General features: G+C 34.1%; 2 protein-coding genes across 7 annotated transcripts in view; both read left to right on the forward strand.

Moving 5' to 3' along the window:
- Spock3 (SPARC (osteonectin), cwcv and kazal like domains proteoglycan 3) overlaps positions 1-24,095 on the forward strand; it is a 419,208-nt gene that overhangs the window by 65,172 nt on the left and 329,941 nt on the right. The gene's annotated exons all lie outside the window — the stretch shown is intronic.
- Positions 1,129-2,990, forward strand: LOC109679656 (cytochrome c-like). Its single transcript, XM_020154794.2, has 2 exons — positions 1,129-1,254; positions 1,519-2,990. Exons 1-2 carry the CDS (start codon positions 1,129-1,131, stop codon positions 1,909-1,911), a joined length of 519 nt encoding a protein of 172 aa, XP_020010383.1. The 3' UTR covers positions 1,912-2,990.

Here is a 24,095-nt window from a genome sequence, read left to right on the forward strand (position 1 = left end):
GAGAAAACCCTGAATAGTTTTACTATTTCTGCATCTGATATTCTGAGGAAAATGAATCTGGAGATAGTCTCCTCAAATCTGGTAATCTTATTTTTCACTCCAAAACTTCAAGTAAAATTTCTAAGGTTTGTCAAGTATTCTTATAGAAAAATGATTACTCTTTTTCTTATTGACTTTAATATATCAGATACATGGATTATATCAAATATAAATATTGTAATTCTTATTAAAAAGCATCATTCATCTTTTGGGGTTATGTTTTTTTCTGGATCATACCAAGTGAATCTCATACATTTTCCAGTTGAGTTATTATCAGTTAATTTCCTGATCAAGACAATCTAGTATGAAGTACATGTAGTAAGTGTCATATAATGACATTTTTTTCATATTTTCTATGGTGAAGAGCACCTAAAATTTAGGTATAGAAAAAACAAACAAGCAAACAAACTATCCCCCCAAACAAAATGAAATGAAGCCAGATTGTCACAAGGCACTTTTAAATGTCTTTTCTTGCTGAACTTGTATTTAACAAAATACAGCTTGCATTTAATTCAAAGTTAACAATTTAAAAAGTTAATAAAATTTAAATAATTCTTTAGTATAATACATTAAATAGACTTTAATATTTACTCTAATACATAAAATATAGAAAAACATATAATTCAGATATTTACATTCTATTTAATACTTACAATGAAAACAATGCAACTCCCAAATAATAAAAATGTACCATTACTGGCTCCTGTACAAAAGCCACCTGTAGAACCCTTCCCAGCTTCATTTTTCTGGTGTAATTTTGCATAACTGTTCTCTCAAAAACATAATGTAGCCTGATCATCATATGAGCTTTGTACATATTCATAGTTGATTAACAATTATACTCATACTCCAAAACATTTACCGAAAATGTGTCATGATGTTGTAGGCAAAATTATGCAATATAATCCGAGCTTCTTGATTCCATAATACCTGCAACCTTTTCTGTAACTCTTTCCTCTATATTAAATGTAATATGTAATAATATAATCCTTACAGCATTGTTGTCAAATAGACTGTCCTGTGAGGTTGGAATGTTTTCCATTCACTGTTGTCTAACACCAATCACATAGACTCTCAAGTACTTGAAGCATGGTTGGTGCAACTGAGAACCTAGCTTTTACTTTTGATAACTTAAACTTAAATATCCACACAGTACTAGTGACTACTGTAGTGGGTAATACATATTTGGAAGTTTGGAGTCACTGTTTAAATGAGGTAATATATGGGTAGTGTTTAAAAAATAATGCCCACTGTAGGGGGGAAACATTTTTTCTTTTCTGTCTTATCTCTGTGCTTGTGACTGACTCCTTAATATTAAAAGACATACTAACAAAAGAAAAGTGTAAAAATTTTATGAATATAAATTTTATATGATATGGGAGTCTTTGAACAGGTGAACCTGTGTGTTTTTCATGCTTTGCTTGAGGCAGAAGTAGGTTTTTAGCAGGATGCCCAGTTTCTGAACCTTCAACCTGTTAGCAAAGAAAGAGTGAATTAAAAACAGGTGATGCTGATAAAAACAAGATTTTTGTTCATAAGTTTGCCCAGTGTCACATATTGGGAAAAGAAGAGGAACACAATACTGAGACAAATCTCCATAGTCTGTTTGGGCAGAAGACAGGTCGGGCCATTGGGTTGTCTTACACAGATGACAAGAACAAAGGCATCACTTGGGGAGAAGAGACACTAATGGGATATCTGGAGAATCCACAGAAGTACATGCCTGAAACAAGAGTCATCTTCATTGGTGCTAAGGAGAAGGGAGGAAGAAAGGACTTGATAGATTACCTCAGAAAAACTACTAATGAGAAATACCCACTGCTTCATTTATTAAAAAAGATCTCATTGCTTTTTAGTAAATATCATATTTGATCTCATATACCAGAATTCAGATTATGAATAGCTGACAGTATTTTTGTTACAGTCCTAATTCAAGTAAAATTGGTTTGTAGTTAAGTAAATATAGTCTTTATAAAAAGTAATTTCATTTCAGTAAATATTATCACTGTTTTCCCCATCCCCACCTCTTTTTTTTTTTTGTTTGCTTGAACTCAGAGCCTTCACCACAAGCCACCCCACCAACCCAATTTTTTGTATGGTTTTTGAGATAAAGTCTCAAGAGCTGTTTACCAGTGCTGGCTTCGAATCATGATCCTCCTGACCTCTGCCTCCCAGGTAGCTAAGATTATAGGTGTGAGCCACTGACACCCAGCTGTTTTCCCTTTTTAAGATAGAATAGCTATCATCAAAAACACCACCAACAATAAATGTTGGCTAGGATGCAGGGAAAAAGAACCCTCATACACTGCTGGTAGGAATGTAACCTAGTACAACCACTTTGGAAAACAATATGGAGGCTTCTTAAAAAACTAAACATAGATCTGCCGTATGATCCAGTAATACCACTCTTAGGGATATACCCAAAGGAATTTGACTCAGGTTATTCCAAAGGCACCTGCACACCCTTAATTGCAGCACTATTTACAATAGCCCAAGTTGTGGAAACAGCCAAGATGCCCCACTACTGATAAATGGATTAAGAAAATGTGGTATTTATACACAATGGACTTTTACTCAGCCATGAAGAAGAATGAAATTTTGTCATTCACAAGTAAATGGATGGAACTGGACAACATCATCTTAAGTGAAGTTATACGGGCTCAGAACGCCAGAAATCATATGTTCTCCCTCATATGTGTATTATAGACCTAAAATAATTGTAATACTATTATTGGACATGGGTCACACACTAAAGGGAGAACACATACAGGAGGACTAGAGAAAGGGAAGGAAACCTAAAACTCAAGTGTTTGATGTGCCTACTGTAGAAGAGCTAATAAAGTAATCTTAAACTGACAGTGGTGACACTGGGAAGGTAACTGAGAAGTAGTGAAGAGGTCTGGTAGAGATGAACCAATGTGGGTTGTAATACACATGTACATGGAAGCAATGCTAGGAAACTCTCTGTACAGCAATCTTTATCTCAAGCTAGCAAAAATGCTATGTCTTTCTTATTATCTCTTATGTTTTCTCTTCAAAAAATTGGAGAAGAGGGCAGAACAGGATCTGCCTGGAAGTGGGGGGCAGGCGGCATGGGGAGGGGGGGAGGGAGCAGGAGAGAGAAATGCCCCCAATGTCTACACATATGAATAAATGAATAAACAATTTTGAAAGATAAGATTGGACTTAATTAGTAAAGCTTAACTTTTCACAAAAATGGGGAATGTCATCTCAAAATCTTTTGGAGATGGGTTTTTTTATTTAGATTTATATAACTGGTTGTGTGACTATATTTAGATACTGGGAAAATCTTTTCACTGTCGGAACGGAGCAAGACTCATGCTTCAATTCTGTTAATCAGCCCATTAAAGACAATAGTTGAAGATATGAAAGCAATGTCTACTTTATATTTTTGTCTTGACTATGCCAATTTTATAATTTACTGTATCTAAAATGGTATCCTTTACTTACTGAAAAGCATTTTAGAATTATTTACCATAATATCAAAAAAATTTAATATACTCATATCTTATAGTTGCTTTGTAAGTTCAGATACTTTAAAAAAATCTGCATGACATAATAGCAAGTTAGACTTTACTTTTGAATTCTTTCCTGAGTCATACTAAATTATAATTCAGGATTGTTTTAAAACAGGTATGCAGAAATACAAAGCTGTGGAACTGTTGTGTATGTGCAGTTTTTGCCAGCTCATTAGATAGAAGGATTAATGTGGAGAAGAAAACAACATAAATTTTATGGCCATAGGACTTATGATGAAAACAAAAATCACAGACCAAAAAAAGAAGTTGATGGTTATGGAGAATTATGATTGCACTGAGGAGGTGAGGGGGACTTGGCAAGACCTGTTTCTCAGATTCTTCTCTGTATCTAGAGACAAAGATGTGTCTCTGTGCGTTCATGGGTGAGGATGTGCCTTTCTTTCTGGTATCCAGAGGCCAATGATACCAAACCACTGCAGGGAAGGTGGACAACGGAAGGAGTGACAGATCTGCCTGCTACTGTCAATGTGTCCTGAATCCCATCATTAATGCATGTGTTAATTAGTGTAGTAATATTCATCTTGCTACACACTGGGATGAATAATGATTTAACAGATTATTTCTTTTAGTGATCAGGAAATTATCTTTTAGATAAGCAAATCAAACTTTAGTTAGGATAAACAACTGGTTTTAAAAATTCACAACAAGGAGAGATGGATGATTTTACCTCTGCCGGTTCCTATGTTTTTGTTAACAAACAGCAACTTTTAATATGTTTAATATTCAAGCTCAACTAAAATATTTACTTTTTAAAATTTATCTTCAACAAAGCATACATTCACATTTTTCTGGTTAACTAACTTTTTCTTATTTACAGTTTTCAGGAGTGAATATTTTACCTCTGTTGATCTCTTCCCAGGGAAAACACACACAATAAGCAGCATAAAACTACTTTGATGACTTACTACTTCAATTACATTTCCTTAAACATCTTAGGTGATCACTGCCAGAAACATTTATAATATAAATTCAGGTTCAAAGGTTAGATAATATGTGTAGGTATTGTTTTGCTGTTCATTTTGCTTCTCCTATTCTGCCTCAAAGAAATGGAGTTTATTGGAAGCATGTGAAAACTTGAATTCTCAAGCTTTTGTTAATAACTATTACATGTAACAACCTGACAGAAAACCACCTGAGAATCGGTTCATATCTTAGAAACTCTCAAAAGGTTATTTACTTGGTTCAGATAGGATGGTAGTCTACTAAAGAGAGGGATCACCTGCGTATAATAATAAATCCTGTCAAAATTCCATTATGCATCAGGATGAAAACAAGGTGTGTGACAGATTGCTGCTGACATGTTGGTGATGATGACCACTACCTTTCTTAGCAATATGGATGCACATTCACATTTGCTGGCCATATTCAGCATTTTACCACCTTTTTCAATTATTGGAGAACTTTTTAAACAGTTTTGTTTAAAACCACTGCAGAGACCATTATTGGGTGTGATGATATGATAAGGGCTTATTTGCAAAGACTGTAGTGAATACCCTATTTTCTTTTTATTTTTTATTTACAAATAACTACATTTAATTTTATAGTTATATGATGAATCTCTTTATTTTTTGTCAATAAAACGAACAGAATTTACTGAAGCATTTTTTTGGCACTAAGACCCTCATAGTTCTATTTTCAGCACCCTCCCTTTTAATGACAAGGAACAAATTTCACTTGGTATATAAGTTACAACTCATGAAGTATAGATGCTTTTCTTTTTCTTTTCTGATATTTATTTTTCTTTATCTCCTTCTCTGCCTATTACTAATTATTTTCACATAATATCAGAAAGTAAAATGATGTAAAGTTAAAATCGACTTGTGCACTTAATTATATAGCACTTAAATATATTTATCATTTTTAAATAAAAACTAAAGAATGGAAAGTATACCACTACATTATTAAGTATCAAAAAATGCAGACAGTGCTGCGAACATCCTCCACCCCACCCAACCCTCATTCTTTACTGCTTCTCAATCCATGGGATTATTGAAAGATTAGAATTTCTTATATGAAATTGGTCAAGAAAAAAATTTAAAACTTTTTTCAAGTTCATTTTGTTTCATTGCATGGGTACAATTTAAACCAGAAGGATTTTGTAAGTTACTTATTTATTTGTGTTTCACATATGACATGACATGACATGGGACTTAGATGAAGTCATACATTGGGAAATCAACCTACAAATCTTTTTAGAGTTGGTTTTCTGAAAGATATAGTAGCTGAGTTTTATAATGTTGGATTTCCCATTGATTTCTCCCTCTACCACTTTATGATTCATAATTTGTTTCATAAGCGTTAAAGCAGAATTTGAGTAAAATCAGTTTTTGAATGAGTAGTTCCAAAAGTTGTATTTTCTGTACCTCTCTTTCCCCGCTCAGAATAATGCAATGACACATGTGTGTGAAGAATTCTTATGCTGGAGATCCTACATTTACTCTCAGAATCACAGATTAATTTACAATCATTATATTTGTTAAAAACTATAGAATATGCTCAATATATCCTTTGAGGAAAACAACAGTGTTTGGCCCAAGTCCAGTTCAAATAATTACATTCTGGTGTCTTAAAGGTTGCCCTACAATTTTCATTCTGAAATTGTGGAAAATTCACAACAATTGTGATCATGTAACTTTGTGTTTCAGTTTTAATCTCCTTAGATATTCTGGATGGGAAACTTTCGGTGGGGGCTATAAACACTTAAAATGGTATCCCATAGTTAGTCATGCTGTAGGGTACTTTTATAAGAAGTTCTTTTAAGTGCAATAGGGAAATTATGTAGACATTAATGAGCTACAATAACTTATGTTTCAGGGTCCTTGCTCTATGTTTTCTTTTAAGTAAATCTTGTATTATTATATTCCTTATAATTAATAATAAACTCTTTTGTGTCTTGGAGGTTTTCTCTCCATGGAGTTGCTGTTGCTTACTTATCTTCTCACATGTCTGAACTAGAAAAAGATGCTAGAATACTAAGCGATTAACAAAATCCATCCAGTGTTCATGTGTTCTTGCTACAGATAGAGTAAAGTTGTGTATGTGTACATCTTATTGCAAGATGAAATATTCTCGTTGCAAGATGAATTAGAGGTGACTTAGGAAAAAGAATTCTGTTATAACCTCAAGTGTTGTTATGGATTGAAATCAGAAACAAAGAACAGAAGCACTGCTTTTGTGCCCTGATTCCTATTAACTATATTTCTGTATCTGCAGTGTTTGATATTGTGGCTAGAAAGCCCCTGAAATATGGATAGCACAAACTGAGATTATGTCATAAATGTAAAGTGGGACACAGAAGTGTTCAAAATGATAAAAGTCTCAGTTCTTATACTTATTAAATATTATAATAATATTTTAAATGATATTAAACAAAATATGGTATCAAATTTCATTTTACCTGTTTGGTTTTCCTCTCTCTATGTGTTTACTGGAAAATTTAAATTTGCATATCTGGTTCTATTATATTTCTATTAGCACTTGTTACATCTTTTACAGATTGCAGTCAATAGATTTCTTTCTGAAATTTTAGATCATTATTTACCTTTTCAATCCTTTATTTTTTATTAGCAATGTTCCCATTTAATACCATGTTCTCAATCACATTAAATTTATTCTGTGAAAATGGTAAAACTCAAGTGAATTAAAAATGCATTCTAGGGGTTCAGGGCTTTAATGAGTTCAGAAGTGATAGATTTTGAGTTTTTTTACCCAGGTACTGATCCTTTATCTCATATGTTCTTTCAAGCTTTGTTAAAAATTTGGGGATATTCATTTTGTGCAATTTAAATACTAGATACATAAGAAAAGATTGGAAATATTATATTGGAAAATATGCTATTGAAAGATATTTAAAAAATTATTACCAAATGTACCATAAAACTTCCTGTTATGAGGGCAGCAAACTCCGATTTGGATAAATGGCTTAACACAGGTATTAAGTAAAAATAACTTCAAAGGCATCATTAGCATAATGAACCCTTGTTTTCCTTTCCTCGTCACAACTACAAAATGCCACGGAAGCAGGAAAGGTTGGAAAGCATAAAGTCATTGCCTCTCCTCTGGGAGATGCTAGTAATTTCATGTAAGAGTTCCTGAATCGAATTATGGAGCTGGTCTTCTGCAGGGCTTGTATTTCTCAATCATTGACTTCAATAAAAATGCCATTCTGAATTGAGTCCTTCAAAGTCTGTAGCATTTTTGTAACATAAAGATCAAGTTATGGGGAACATCACAGAAATGATACAAATTTTCAATTTTTGTTGAAACTCAAGTAAGCATAGGCAAGGAGGATTTTTGAACATTTCATGGTAGGACTATTAAAAATGAATATTGAGCTCACATTTTTCTCCTCATTTCTACTGAAAATTTTTTTTCTGTTCGGTTGTTTAAATCCATAACAGCTACATAGAAGCTGAGAACTCAAATAATTTTTAGAATGGCAGACATCTATCATTTTCCTTTACCTTAACGCTCCAAGATAGGAAAAAGAACAGTTTTTTTTTCTTCTTCCTGCCTCTTACAAATTTTAAGTATATGATTACTCCTGGGCCATCTGTGTGCTCATAGGTTATCAAGATTGAACCCAAAAGAGGCACCTGACCCAAATTAAATGATTCCTTGGAGTTTTAGAGTTGAGACTGACAAGAATAAAATTCATTGTTTCTAGATGTAGAGTTTGTTGAGGGGTGTGTGTGTGTGTGACAATGATTAGTTTAAGTAATCAGTGGAAGTCTTGTAGGAAGAATATTTTTAACTGCATACAAAATACATAGGATTACAAAGGAAATCAACTTTATTGAAACAAGTTATCAAAATATAAAAGAAACCAAATCTATGATATAATTTTGCATGTTGTTTTTAATAGTATCACAGTCCTTGAAGTAGAAAATGAGGATGAAATAGTATGTAGAGAAAGGATGGTTTAGAAATGTAGAGACAACATTTGTATAGTTTTCTTTATTGAGTCTGTGGATATCCCTGGTTATGTAACTATAATTCTATTGACCTAATTGTGTTAGTTGTGTACTGTGTCCATCTTACAAAAGCCCCACCCCATTGAGTTTCCTCAGAAGAAACCAAACATGTTAAGGAAAATATTGCTAAAATTCAAAATTCACAAAGTGAAATGTCTTACTATACTTTCTCATTCTGCGATTTTTGAAGTAATGAGATAAAGTGCTGTCCAGTAGAACTGATGTTCTTGGTCTGCCCTCCCCAGTGCAGCACCCACTAGCAATATGTGCTTACTAATCACAGTAAATAAGTCTGATATGGCTGAGGAACTCACACAGTTCCCATCAAAATTCTAATGACATTCATCACAGAGATTGAAACATCTACCCTAAAGCTCATTTGGAAACACAAGAGACCATGAATAGCCAAGGCAATAGTCAACAAAAAGGGCAATGCTGGAGGTATCACAATACCTGACTTCAAACTACATTACAAAGCAATAGCAATAAAAACAGCATGGTATTGGCACAAAAATAGACATGAAGACCAGTGGAACAGAATAAAGGACCCGGATATGAATCCATACAGTTATGTCCACCTCATTTTTGACAAAGATGCCAAAAACATATGACTTTGTAGTACAGTTTGAAGTTGGGTGTTGTTGTAACTCCAGCATTGCTCTTTTTTCTCAGTATTGCCTTGGTTATTAGCAGTCTTTTGTGCTTCCACATGAACTTTAGGGTAGATTTTTCCATCCCTGTGATGAATGTTATTGTGATTTTGATGGGAATTGTTCTGAACACATTTTGAAAAACTTATTTTGATAAGCTACATTGATCTGCATATTCAGATAGATATAATAGATTACTGTATTACCAAAATATATGTATATGCATATTTATATATATATACTACTGGAGTTTCCACTCAGGGCCTCATGCTTGTCAGGCAGTGGCTCTACATCTTGAACCATCCACCAGACCTGTTTTTGTGTTAGTGTTTTCAAAATAGTGTCTTGTGAACTACTTATCCAGGGCTATCTTGGAACCATGATCCTCCTGATCTCTTCCTCTTGAGTAGCTGGGATTTTAGACATGAGCCCCTAGCACCCTGCTAAAAGCATACTTTGGTAAGATGTATTGGTCAGTCTATTAAGGTAGATGTAGCAGGTCACTATATTATTTTGGAGAATATGATGCTTTGTTTATTTGCTATGTTGTATTTCCCCACTTTTTAAAAGAGGATTTATCCTCTCGAAGTGGAAAATTATGCTCTCTGCTCTGAACAACAGCTCATGATTATATTCTATTTAACCTTAAGTGCACTGTGATTACAAAAGGGTGTTTGCGTTTCAGTTTAGCTCAGGTTTAAATGACTTTAAGCATTCACATGATGCTTCTGCCACATGGATTCATTAGATATCTGTTTCTAAACTGTCAGGGAAAGAAATCTTTAACAATTCTACTTAACTGTCTTGATTAATTGTACTTTGAAGCTAATAAATTGAGAAGCTCTTCCATGGTTCATTCTTATGCATGTAAAATAACAGCACTGATCTTATTTTCCTATAATGTTCCTATCATCAATTATTTTGCTGTTATCTTCATCTTTGTATAGTATCTATCAAATAATCTGACTTGGGTACACTTTAATTTTTACTCATCTAATGATTGTTTCTTAATCTAATGACTATTCCATGACTATTTCATAATCTTCTAGGATATTTTTATATCAGTATACACTGATTTGTTGTCTTAAGTCATGAAATTATGGATGTTACTTTAACTAATGGGTGGATAAACAGTGTTGGATAATACAGTAGTGTTACCTATTTATACAGACAATCTTAGTCTTAAAGAGAATTTTGAGTTATGATTTTTCTACTTATTGATGGTGCAGAAAGCAGTATATTTGGTAAGAACTATAGTAAGAACTTTCAAGTTTTACCTTTTCTTAGGCTAGGGATAAGTAGTACTGTTCTATGTTAGTGTGCTTTCCATCACTGTGACAAAATACCTGCAATAAAGAATTTGTAAGGAGAAAATGTTTATTTGTGTTCTGTCCATAGTCACTTATTCCAGTGGCAGTACATCAATGTGCTAGTGTACAGTGGAGGGAAGCTGTTCACATCATGAAGAAGGGAGGGAGAGAGAGAGAGAGAGAGAGAGGATGAGAGAGACCTCAAAGTTATGCCCCTAATGACTATTTCCAAAAGGTTCCACCTTTTTAATGTTCCACCAGCTCCCCATATCACTGTCAGTTGGGATCAAGGCTTTAACACATAAGACTTTAGGGGATGGGGACACATGAGATCCAAAGCTAACAGATGCTGATGGTGATTCTGGGTAGAGGCAGTGAGCCACAGCTCTGTCAAACACAGGATCAGGAGGAGAAGCAAGCAATACTTTGCTAAGTTATGGTGTTTGGTAGGTGAAGCTTATTAAATGCATTTCTTCTACTATCTAATTCTAAAAGTCATTTTGTACTAAAAATAAGGACAATAGCTGTTGGATGGCTTATTTTACATAACACAGCAATCGTATCTTACAGTTACTGAGTCAAAGATTATTTTCACAGTTAGGAGGAAAATATTTATGAGCTTATTTCACTCCCTTTCTTTTCTCTTTATTCTTCTATGACATTGAACTTATGAATATAGAAAGTGAGAAAATTCTATACACAAATAGCCAGGCGAAGGAGCATTGGTGATGACAAGCTTGCTCTCTGAGGGCTTTTGTGCCCTTGACCTTTAGCAAGCCTCTATGGTCTTGTCCAACTTGAGAATAATATAATACTTAGCAAATGGTTCTCTCAGTGTAGACTAGAATTTTAGATCTGAGTACATGTTGGAATCACCTGGAATGATGTCAGTTCACTAATGCCTGGGACCAACCCCCAAGACTAACTTTTGTCATGTTGGACATAAGCCAGATATAAGGATTTTTAACACCTCCAGTGATTTTAACATGCAGCACAGGTTAAGAACAGCTGCTTAATGATCCCGGTCTCATAGAATATGCCTCACCAGATGATGGCCAAGGTGCAGTAGCATATCCAGTTCTCTCAGTTGAAAGTCTAAAATTAGTCGATGGGCTTTCTTGATTGTTACTTAGAAATACTGTAAAATAAAGGCCCCTCACATTTATATGGATGTACATATTGATAACTTGCTGGATTATTTGAACTTTTTTTCTTGAGCAATGAGTGTAGCAGTACTAACCACAAGCAACTGACTAGCTGTCAGACCTCACTTGGGAAAAGTTCATGTCTTTCAAACACTAAATCAGGATTTCCACTTCTGTATGGCAAGATGACCTCTTGACAGTCTCAATTCTCTCAAATCTTTACTTCTCCAACAACATTAAATATTCACCACTCCCTGCATGCATAAGGCTATATTGATCACTCCCCAAAATTCTGTGGTCTAATTTTCTCCTGTTTCTATTTGTCTTTGAGTACTGTCAAATCTGGTTTCCTTCCTTCTAAACAGTATAACCTCGTGCTCTCTATTCCACACATTTCATACTCTTTCAATATATCTTTCCCTCAGATCACTTCTGATTTCAACTCTTCTCTTCACCTCAAAGATTTCCTTTGAAAATCTGTATCTAGTTCAACTTCATTACTTACATATCTTCTGTTCCTTCAATAATTTTTCTGCCAAACTCCTCTAATACTAGAATTGTCCTATGTGTACATTAAAAATATCTGATCAATAGGATTCATAGCTTTCACACTGGCCTTCAAATTAGCCATGTTTCTATTATATCTCTTAAAATTTTAAATAGAGTTCTTATTGCCAAATTCAAGAATGTGATTTCAGGGGTCAGAATTCTCTTGGAATCAGAACAAAAGCACTTATTCTATTCTTGCTATATTTTTAACAATTCTATAATATCTACCACTCACGTGTATTGTTATAAATTTAAATTAGTTACATATTAGAATAGTTCAGCTTATGGCTAAAACAGTTGCTGGCAATCAGATACTCTGCCCATATTATCCCATGACAGTCAGTGAAGTGAAATACTTGAAGCTTATAGAATTTAAGCAACCTTCCCAAAGTGTGTGGATAAGCTCAAATTCAAGCTTAGGACTCGACAAGACTCGTTTTTACTATGTACATATGTTAATGTGACATGTTCTCTGTAATCAAGGATCTCAGGCTTTTGTAGTAATATTTACTATTTGGCTCATAGCTTACAGAAATTCTAGCACATGTGACTTTATTTAAGGCTGCTAAATAAGAGAAAGTAGTAAGTACCATGTGCTGGTACTAGCCATGTGCCAATAGTTAAACACTAATAGACCTAATAAACATGTAGCATTTTGGCTTGATTTAAGAATCTTATAGTATAACTTGACAACTCAAATTATGTGCTAATGGGAAGTGGTAATAAATAAAATAACACATAATTTTCATCAAGGCATAATTAAAGCTGAGGGTACACCAGTTTACAGTTCCCCATTTACATGTTTCTTTTAATAGGTATTTCTCTTTTGAAGACAGGAATCTTAAATTGTGGGAAACAGTCTTAAATTGAGTGAACAATTTTAGCAAGAAGTATCTTTATAGCAATGGTCATTGATTAAGGAGAAAATGAAGAATAAATATATATGGTATGAGTGAAAAGAACATGCTAAAATTTTCTGTTGTTTTCTTAGTATTTGGCAAAATTATCATGGTAGAAAACATACTTTTGCTGAAAGAAGAAAGCATAAATTGAGAATTGTCACAAGACCTGCATAATATGTAATTACAGTGCCTTCAAATATCCTTTGCACCAAAAGCAGTTATTGCTTTCATAGTCACATGGCTAGAGTGCTTTTTGATTCAATGTTCTATGTGCATTTTAATGCTTGGTGAACTTAATTAAAACAACATGTTCAAAATTTCCTTTTTATAATAGAGATATTTAAAAGACTTAAGAGTTAAATTAATATATTCTTCAAAGTGAAGCAAAATATGCAGACTTTTATGCAGCACATCTTAATTATTTTGGATGTCCTTTGTTTCTTGCAATGATGTTCCAATTTTTTAGCCTTTCGGAACAAATATATTTACCTATTCACTTTATCTTCTAAATTGTTTTTAATATGCATGCACAATGCTATGAAGCTAATTTATTCACTTTTATTTTGAAAGAAGACACTATACATGAAGCAAAATATCATTTACTACATGGCTTAAAATTTAAAATAAAAGTACATATGTCCCTTGGGGCTTTTGGTTTGAATATCACATGCATGAGACTATGTCAGACTATACTTGTATAAGAAGCTTGGGAAATTCCCCATGGTAATAGAAATCTATGGTCAGAGAACCATTCAGGGACATGATCAACTAGTCTATTGTACTAATTTTAATGATGACAAAAAGAAGTAATAAGAGGTGGCTATGAATAGTTAATGCCAATTAGCAGTATTACTTAATAGTATTTAAACTACCCTTCTCATTTGTAAACTCTAAGGGTCATTCTGTTTCTGAAGGACCAGGTAATATCAAAAGATTCCACTACTGAAGGATTTTCCAACTTATCACTACTGACATATTTGGCCTAATAACTTTGTTATGGGGTGTTGTGCTCTCCCATTTAAGATGTTTAATAATGTCTGATTTCTAGATGCTAGCAGCAACCCCACACCATATCCGTAAGTCATAACAATCAAAAATGTCTTCAGATCTTGCCAAATGTTCTCTGAAGGGCAAAGTCACTGGTTGAGAACCATTGCTGAGAGCATAAAAATGGGAAAATTAGGCCAATATTCCAGTGCATCTTCTATTTAAAAACCACCAATGACTTGCAGGTTGCAAGAGTTATTTATAGACCCCAATTTATTGCTCTATTTGCAGCATTTATCAGTTGATCGATCTTTCTTTCTACTTAGAAGCACCTTTGTCATTTGGCTTCCAGGGAACTATATTCTTTTGACTTTTCTCAGACCTCACTGGACTCTCCAGCCAGCTTTCTTCTTTTATTGAACCTCAAATTAGAGTGACACCCAGCCTCAGTAATGACAACTCTTTTTTTCTTCACATATTTACTTGGTGATCTTATCAACTTCCAGTGCCTTGAAAACCATTTATGTGCTTTCCATAGTTACTAAAGGCAGGTTCATATATTGAACAGCTTAGCTACACCTTTACTTGAGGCATCTCAAAATTAATACATCAAAAGAAGAAATACTGTTTTTTTTCTACTACCAATCTGTGTCTTCCACAGGCTTTTTCATGGTAATTCCATTCTTTGACTTGCCCAGGTAAAACAAATAAAGAAGCAAACAGATTAAATTTGTAATCATCATTAAACACCTATGTTTCCGTTTTTCATTACTGGAATAAAATATCTGAATCTGAATGGCTTTATAAAGAAAAGAGGTGCAGTTAGCTCACAGTCCCAGAGGTTCAAAGACCCGCACCTATTGATGGCCTCATGGTTGGCAGAGTTCCCAGGAGGCACAGGGAATCCGTCATGTGGCAAATGAGAAGGAGAACATGAGGAGCCCTTCTGATCTTTCTCCTTTCTTTCATAAACCCACCAGCAGTCATGGGAGCTCTGCCTTGATAATTTCATTGTCTCTAAGAGGCTGTCAGTTACAAACCAGTTAAGTTTGGGGGATGGTAAATTGTGAAAAATGGCACTGGCATTTGTAAGATACAATTGGTATTACACACCCCCCAAGTCAGAAAATGAAAGGTAATTTTGAGTCAACAAAATAGATGTAGCTGTCTTCTTTTCTATTGCCTGTGTTGTTTTCAAGGCTGGGAGGAAGCTAAAAATTATAAGCAGTTACTGCTAGATAAGTTAAGGTCTTAACTTTCCTGTCACTTGTTTCCTAATAATCAAGAAATTCAGAAAGTGAGATCCTAACCCATATCTGAGTCTGTAATTTGCAATCATTCCACTTCACAAGTTACATGTAGATGTCTGAAAGATAAAAGTGTACTCGGCAGCTCTCTTGGCTCACAGTGCTTCTTCTTTACATGTGTGATATTGAACTCAAGTCTAACACTTAGGCAAGTGCTCTCCACTTGAGCCATGCCTTCAGTCCTTTTGCTTTTCTACTTTCCCAGAGTGTTGTGTTAACTTTAGCCCAGGCCAGCCTCAGACCATGAACTTTCTACCTCCATTTCCCTAGTAGCTGGGATTCTAAGTGTGCATCACCACAATTGGCTTGTTTTTGAGAAAGGGTCTCACTAATTTTGGCCAATGTTGGTCTCAAACCATGATCTTCCTGTCTCTGCTAGTCTAATAGCTGGGATTACAGATGTGCACAACCATGTTGGTCTCTGCCTATGATTTCTGTAGAATGTAAGCAGAGAGTTCATTGGACATTACTGAGTTTTAAAAATTTTGATGTAGAAAATTTTAACTTAAACTAACTTGTATATCATTTTAAAGACTCAAATAGTGTTCATGAACATGTTACAATAGTGCAATCCTCTGCCCCTCCTTGCTTTCCTTTGGTGCAACTATGATCTACTTTTTAACTGTTATTGTGGCTTTTGTATCTTTATATTTCTAAATAAATGGAAAAATGCTAACCATTCATCAGGTTATGATATCATATTTTGACCCCTAGTTTCACAAATGATGAGATAGTTATTTTGCATTATTTATACCTTTGACACTTTGCTCCATTTGCTAATATTCTTAATCTTTTATTAAATAAGAATTTTAATAACAGTTCGCCTGCATCCTTCTTGTTCCTGTCTGAGCAGGACTGTGTGCTTTGATCATTTTTCATTCTTACATGTGAAATTAATAATTGGAGAATTAGTTTTTATTTGCTTAGTTTCCTTCGTGTCTATTGATAATTTCCTTCATAACTTTTAATAAAACTTCAGTGCAATTTTCAATAAAGTCAATTATAAATGGTGGGATCACTTTATTAACTTTATTTTTTTCCTTCAAAACTGCCCTCCTATAGATAAACAGAGCCTTTCTGTGTTTCTGCAACATAGCTGACATTCTAGAACATTCTTTCTTGGTTCATTGGAATTCCTTTGCTTCTTCCCATTGCAGAGTTTTCTTTTTCTCATGTTTAGCTCTTTCTGGATTTAGATTATTGTTATAGGGAAGAATAACAATAGGTTAAGATAATAATCTGGAAAGTCTGCTGGCTAAATCTTACTACATCACCCTCTCTGAAATGGTTGTCAGCATGTGATGTCATTTGAGGGGACCCTTGAAGTTTCTCCTGACTGCATCTCCACTCTCCTCTACTTTGACGATGTGCTCTTCTTGCTTATGTTACTTCAGGATATCCTCCAGTACCTTTCTAAAGATTAGTGTGTCAAAATCAAGTTTTGAGATTTTCATGCTGAAAATATTTTTTCACACACTTGATCAACATGGGTGAGCCATTCTAGATTTTGACTTAAGAAAACATTCTTAAGTCAAAATTATTCTTGGGAATAATTTTCACTCAGAAAATGGAGGGCATTGATTCATTGACATCTTTCTTCCAGTGTGCTAGTGAGATGCCATTATCCTTTGCAAATAAACTGACTTTCTATCCCTTTCTGAGAAATGATTATATCTTTGCGCAATGTTTTGTCTTCAGTTTTTAACCTGTTGTGCTGGGTTTCAGGCAGAACTTTTACATGTGAGAACTAATAAACTTCAATCATGATTATTTAGTTCCTAGTTTCTGCCTTCTTTTACCTCAGTTAAAGTTTTCTTATACTATTACTCTGACATTGGACTCTGAATTTCATCCTTCCTTTTCTATTTTCCATTTCCTTATCTTTTCACTCCACTTTCTGTAAGGTTTAATAAAATCATGGTATAAAATCAAAGACAGATGGACAAGAACCCACACAGTAGGCCTATGTGAGCAGCTTTCATGGGGGAAACACCAGCGACAAGTTCAGTAGTAGGTTTAGAGAGTTCCGCTTTTAGCTGAGTGACAACATTGGAACGGATATCATATTCGGAAGATGGACCAAGATTTTAGGATTTGACTGTTAAATTTAGTAACTTGAAAAATACCATCTCTACCACTATTTTGATTGGGAGTCAGGACACAATAATGATGTAAGGTAGATGAATATTTTTCCTATTATATTGTCTTCAATTAGCACTTTTGGTGAAATGTGGGAATTTACTCATCTCCTAGCATGTCTAAGACTTTGTGTTATGACTTTATGACCTCTTGTATGCTGTAGAATTTGCCACATGGGCACTTTGCTATGGAAACAATACAAAATATTCTCCCTTCTCTTGTTTTTATCAAGGCTGGAGTACAAATCTGTTAGTTGAGCAGGATTTATACCATAAGGAATTTGTTTCTATAGAACTTCACAGGAAGCTAATTCCCTGAGGTCAGCCTTAGAAGACTGACTGCTTGTGAAACTTCAACTTTCATGCTACTCCTTAATCCTAAAATAGTCTAGGAGCACACCCTACTTCACCAACTAATAGTAAAAATTTTATTTACAAAGACAGTGAGGCTAGTAGCTGAAAAAATAACAGAAATGAAAAGAAAAAAATAGCTGAGAAGTTAAGACTGGGTGAGCACCCCAGAATGCAGATTATACTCCTGGGTGACTGCCAGAGTGATGATATTTTAAAGATGAACCTAAAATTATTGTCTAGTCAGGCTTGCCCTAATCTTTGGCTGCTACATAAGTTTCCAAGCTTTGTAGAAGGTCAACTCTTTTTAAGAGTAGCCACATTTCAGGGAATTCACTTTGGACAAATTTGGTTTTACATCTCAAATATTTGTCCAGATTTATTTTCTTCCCTGATATGTTTTCTACTTTCAAGAAATTTGTTCTTGTTTTAGTTTTCTAAATGTATTTTGAATAATGTATTCATAATTGCAATGTTGTTACATCCTGCTGAAGATATGGGTAAGAGTTGTTTATAAAACTTTGTTCTACCTGTATAGTGTCTGTTTCCTAAAGTCCCCTATCTCTTTCCCATGGAAGAATAAAAAGTGACAAAGTGGAATCTCTTAGACTGTGAGGGTGATTTACCTCAGATCTCATGGTTCAGTCTTAAGTAGAGAAACCTAGGCTTGGTTCCTTGAAGCTCTTCTGCAGCTTGATATGGATGAAGGGGCTGGTCTCTGGTTGTTTGCATTTTTAGGTCTTCCTTCTAGATATGATCATTTTTCCCAGAGGGTACTACTCCAGTCTCTTCCTGAGGCCTTCTTCATGAGAGCGTGAGTGGGTAATGGGCAGAGTGTACGGTGGTGTCTACGGTTTCAGGATTCGGTACTCACAGGCGAGGACCTGGTTTTCTTTTCTTTTTTTTCTCTCCTTTTATTTAATCATTTTTATATTTACTTACATGTGTATACATTGTTTGTGCCACTTCGCCGCTCCCCCTGCTTCCGGCAAGAACCTGTTCTGCCCTCTTGTTCTACAATTTTGTTGAAGAGAAAGCATAAGAGATAATAAGAAAGGCATACTGTTTTTGCTAGTTTGAGATAAAGGAAGCTATACAGAGAGATTCCTAGTGTTACTTCCTTGCAAAACCATGTATGAAACCTACATTGGTTCGTCTCTACCAGACCTCTTTACTGCTTCCTGGTCCCCTTCCCGTAATGGCCCCAGACACTTTAAGATTACTTTATTCTCTCCTCTACAGTGAGCACATCAACCACATTCAAATTTTAGGTTTCCTTTCCTTTCCCTATTTCTCCTGTATGTGTTCTCACCTTAGTGTGGTCCAATGATAGTTTTGCATTTGTTTTAGACGTATAATCTGCATATGAGTGATAGCATGGCCTTCTGAGCCTGACTAACTTTGTGTAAGATGATGTCCTCTAGTTACATCCATTTACTTATGAATGACAAAATTTCATTCTTCTTTGCCTGGTTTTCTTGTGGTGCGGATTCTCTCAATCACTCCTGATGGCTGCTCTCATTCTCATTCCATTTGTAGACCTTCTGTTTAATCCTACTTAGTGAATTAGCCTTCATATATTTCCAGATTTGGGGCTGTAGCAGTGAGCTAGAGCTCTAAATTGTTCTTAAACATTTTTAATTCAATCTTTTTTATATTAGCAGCCTTCTTTAATCCAAGTTCCACATATGTCCTATACCATTTAGTATTGAGCTGTTCAAAAATTGTACAGTCTAAGCCAGTTTGGCTTTTAGTTTTTCCTGTGTTGACTTCAGACACACCTTGTATCCTTCTGCCTCACAGCTCCTAAGACTTTGTAACTATCTCCTGCTCAGTTTCCTTCATTGGGATATACAACTTGAAGATCTGTTTGCTACAATATTTGCATATTTTGTGGTTAAAATTGTACATAAATATTATAAAATATTTAAAACATATAAAATATCTGTATATAGTTCATATGTACTTTACATGCTTTATTTCACTTCAACTTCAGAACATCTGTTAAGGAATAATATTACGAATAAGCCAATTTGCAGAAGAGGAAGTTGATGCAAGACAGGTTTGCTAACTTGCCCTACTTGCAGACATGGTTCCACACCCTGTTCTAATTATCCTATGTCATTCAACCTCACCAAGTCATTACATTGAAAAAAAGGTAGTCTAATCACCTGTACAGGCATTACTAGCCCTAAATACAGTTGCTATGTAGAAGAAAGCAAAACGATTTGGATTTTGAGGAAAACTTGTGGGGACACAACTTTTTACTGAAGTAAAATGATGGGGGAAGATTATTACAAATAAGTCAACCAATGTAATGAGCGTGATTACTTAATATTTATTAATTTTATTTTATAAGTTAGTGTAGAAGATTCTGTCTATGGAAGTATCACAGTATTCTGTCAGTTACCTACTGTCACTACATACTATGAGAAAAATTAGAATCTCCTTGAATGAATAAAGATAGGTTATTTGCTATGGATTATTTTAAGCGCAGCCAAGCTAGGATCATCATAGCACTGATTAGTTATAAACTATATTTATTAAGATAAATGTGTATAACATTTTGCCATAAAGTTAATCTTCCAGAATATTTACAAGTGTCACCAACAATATGTTCTAGAAGATTTATTATCTTAAGTGGAGTCAATGGAGCATACACATTCATTCAGTATCATTCCGGGTGAGTTGTACTTTAAGCAACTGAAAACTAAACTCAAATGTAAGAGTAAATTTATGCATAACCTCCTTTAAATAAATCATAGGAAGCCTGGCTTCATTCTTTTAATTGAGATACTCAATTACGTGACTGAGGACCCACATTCATTCTACCTCTGTTTTGCGGTTCTCTGTGTTGTGTCTTGGCAGAGTGGGTATTGATTGATCCGCCGTGTCCACAGGTATGAGGTTCTAAGGGGACTGACCGAGTAAAAACTGCGCATGCCGGTATGCACAGCGTTCAGCCCTGTACTCAGATGGATGCTTGATTCATTTCTTCCATATTGCCATTCAACTTCCACTGAAGACATGCTGCCTTTCAGCCACTCTTAAATTAAGCACATTAACTTTTGCCTGGCATTTGAGTCAACATTTGCTTTTTGGAAGGCAGATTTTCACAAAATTAATAGCAATGAGACATTTAGCAGATCACACGCGGATTTAAACTCAACTGGCTAGAATGCAGGACTGAATGAGCTCCTCAGCATCAGCAGAGCTGGGATGTGCGAGTAGGAGTTCAAAATCTATGTTTTTGGAATTTCTTTTCATTGTTTTACTTATCATTTTTTGACAACGGTTATTTAAAACCAAATGTAATCACTCCATGAATAATGTGGGGTTAGGTTCATCAGGATTGCCAACAAATCTGGCATCACGATACGGATATGACAGTTCTTAGGGGAGAAAAAGGGACTACAGTTTTTGTTTGTTTGTTTGTTTTGCATGTCTTTGAAAAGTGAGCAAACTTTTCCCTCAAAACTCTGTTCACAAAAGAATTCCATCAAAAATTTGGTAACATGGCCTTTTGTGAAATAAATATTGGCTATGATAATGCAATTGCCAGGACTAATTCAAAATAATAATCTGACATATGAAGGATTTGAAATATAACGCAGATGTAATTTAAATTCCCCTTTTGATAGTGAAATGAAATGATTTTGCAAAGTGAATTTTGTGGAATTACTGGAAGTTTCTTGAACAAAATGCCTGTGACAGTATGAGCCATTGATGATTGTGCTGATAAAGCCTTTAATTTGACCATTTTCTTTTGGAAATTCTTATGGACATACACTCCAATTTCACATTCAAAAAGAAATAAAATCAATCTTATGTATTAAAATTATGCCAATAAACTGATTATCCTATACATGCTCTATTATTTCTGAAGTGACATTAATTTTGAGTCTATAGTTTTCCTAGAATTTTTTTTATTGTTTATTCATTTATTCATATGTGCATACATTGTTTGGGCCATCTCTCCCCCCTGCCCGCTCCTCCTTTCTCTTCCCCTCACCCACTTTGCTTCCAGGTAGGACCTGTTCTGCCCTATTCTCCAATTTTGTTGAAGAGAAAACATATGAATATAGTAAGTATTTTTCACCAGAATTATTATTTCTCATAGAAATTTGAGCCAAATTTCCAAACATATTTAATAGGTATTATTCTTTATTCATTGTATGTCACTAATTCATTCATTGTTTTATAAATACCTTGTGGAAATTTGCTGGTGGTTAATTCAGTAATATCTTCGAATTTACACGCTCAGCTTTTCAGTCTGCTTTTTTATATAATGTCAAACAAATCATTCGATAAATGAAGCTATTGTATGGAATTGCATGTGGATCCAGGACTTAGGGCTGGAATCCATGTGTGCTGGAATCCGTTATGAGGAAAGTTTTTCATTACTAAGGTATGCTTCAAATTGATTTTATGGAGGAATTTCCACTACCCTTATCCTCCAGCGGACTTTTTCCCATTTCAATATTTAACATTATGTTGCTAAAAACTTAATAAAATAATTCAGTTATGTCATAAAGAAGACCATATGTCTACATTGCATTATTCTGGTCCTACATTTTGTTTTTCTCTTTCTCTCTTCAAATGACTCCCATAGATATTTAGAAGACAAAATACCTAAAATAATAATATCCCCTAATATTTCCCTCTTATCCACTTTTCCATTCATTCTTTTCTTTAATGAAAAATAAATAAAATTTCCAAATGTATTTGCAAAGAAATTGACTTTTTCAATTCTTACCTGGGATGAAGCAAAAACTAGCACTCACTTCTCTTTTTTTCTTTCAACCATAGATTCCTTGACATCACCCTATTGGTATTTCTATTTACTGATGCAGAGGAATGTTTAATGATGCTTAAGTTACTTTTATTTCAAAATGAGTACTATAACATAAAAGAATGTACGAAGCATTCATGAAGTGTTGAAGAAGAATGGTCTACAATTATCACACAGATGAAGATATTAAAACAATTATTTGAACCACTTCTTAAATTATTGCTGTAATTTTGCACATGCTTTTATCTTTGGTTTGGTTCATTTAAAACTTTATTTTAAATAATTTGATATTTAATGTTACGGGGAAACTGGCAAAACTTTAGTCACAAAGATAAAGGTAATGTAATCCTGGTTCTGTCACTCACCAAGAGAGCTTCTGCATGTCTCATGTGTGGGTGTATATAAAAATGATGTAGAAAATCACTCAGAACCTTAGAATTATTCAAGTAATATAAGATTGGCACATATGATATATTGAGTTTGTTGATTTTCGTTCACCATTAGTCATAGAGCCATGAACTCTGCCTGATGTCAATATACTTGCTAAATGAAAACAGATATGAATGACATGTATAACTTTTACAGTAATAATAGTTACATCTAGATCTTTTCAATAAAGTTAAAATTTTATTATCTGAAAGCATATGAGGAATTTTTTCTAGTGATATTCTTAGAAAACAGTATTCTACAATACCTTGCTTGTACATTTTATATTTTGATTGACTACAAGACAAAACTGATTTAATGTAGCTTTCTAGTTGGGAAATTATCTGGTATCTCTTGTAAATGTTTAAGTGTCTAATTTTGACTAGCTGTTTTTAGCAAGTGATTTTTAAAATAATATTTATTTTATTATTTTTACTTTTAATGTGTGTTTTCTTTTATATTCACATTGACAGAAAAGCTTCAGAGATAGTACATAGAGTTCCCATGTACATCACAGGTTTTCCCACAATTTATGTGTTTTAATACTATGGCAAATTTGTTATAACTAATGAATACATTCTGTACCCTGATTCTTCTTTTTGATTTCACAATAATAGAAGTATTGAAGGCATGATTTTTCATATGTTTCTTAATCATTTCATTAGTTTTGTAAACTTTCGTAGATTTAATTACTTGGTATGTAATTACAATCCATCTGAATCAGCAATGATGTCACCCAGGTGCAATGGCAATGTTGCCATGCTACACTGTAGTTTTATAAGTTTCTTGAGATTTTCTATTTCTAAAGTGACTTTTCTTCCTGGTTGATTAGAAGGATTAAGTTAACTAGTCCACTTTATATTTTTTCACAGTGCAATCTAACAGCAGAACAAATATAAAATTAAAAATCACTAATCAGGAAATTAGAATAACAGTTTGACATGGTTAAGTTCACAGTCTTCTTTA

Source organism: Castor canadensis, chromosome 14 (genome assembly GCF_047511655.1).
Source record: "Castor canadensis chromosome 14, mCasCan1.hap1v2, whole genome shotgun sequence".
In the NCBI taxonomy this organism is placed as follows: Eukaryota; Metazoa; Chordata; class Mammalia; order Rodentia; family Castoridae; genus Castor; species Castor canadensis.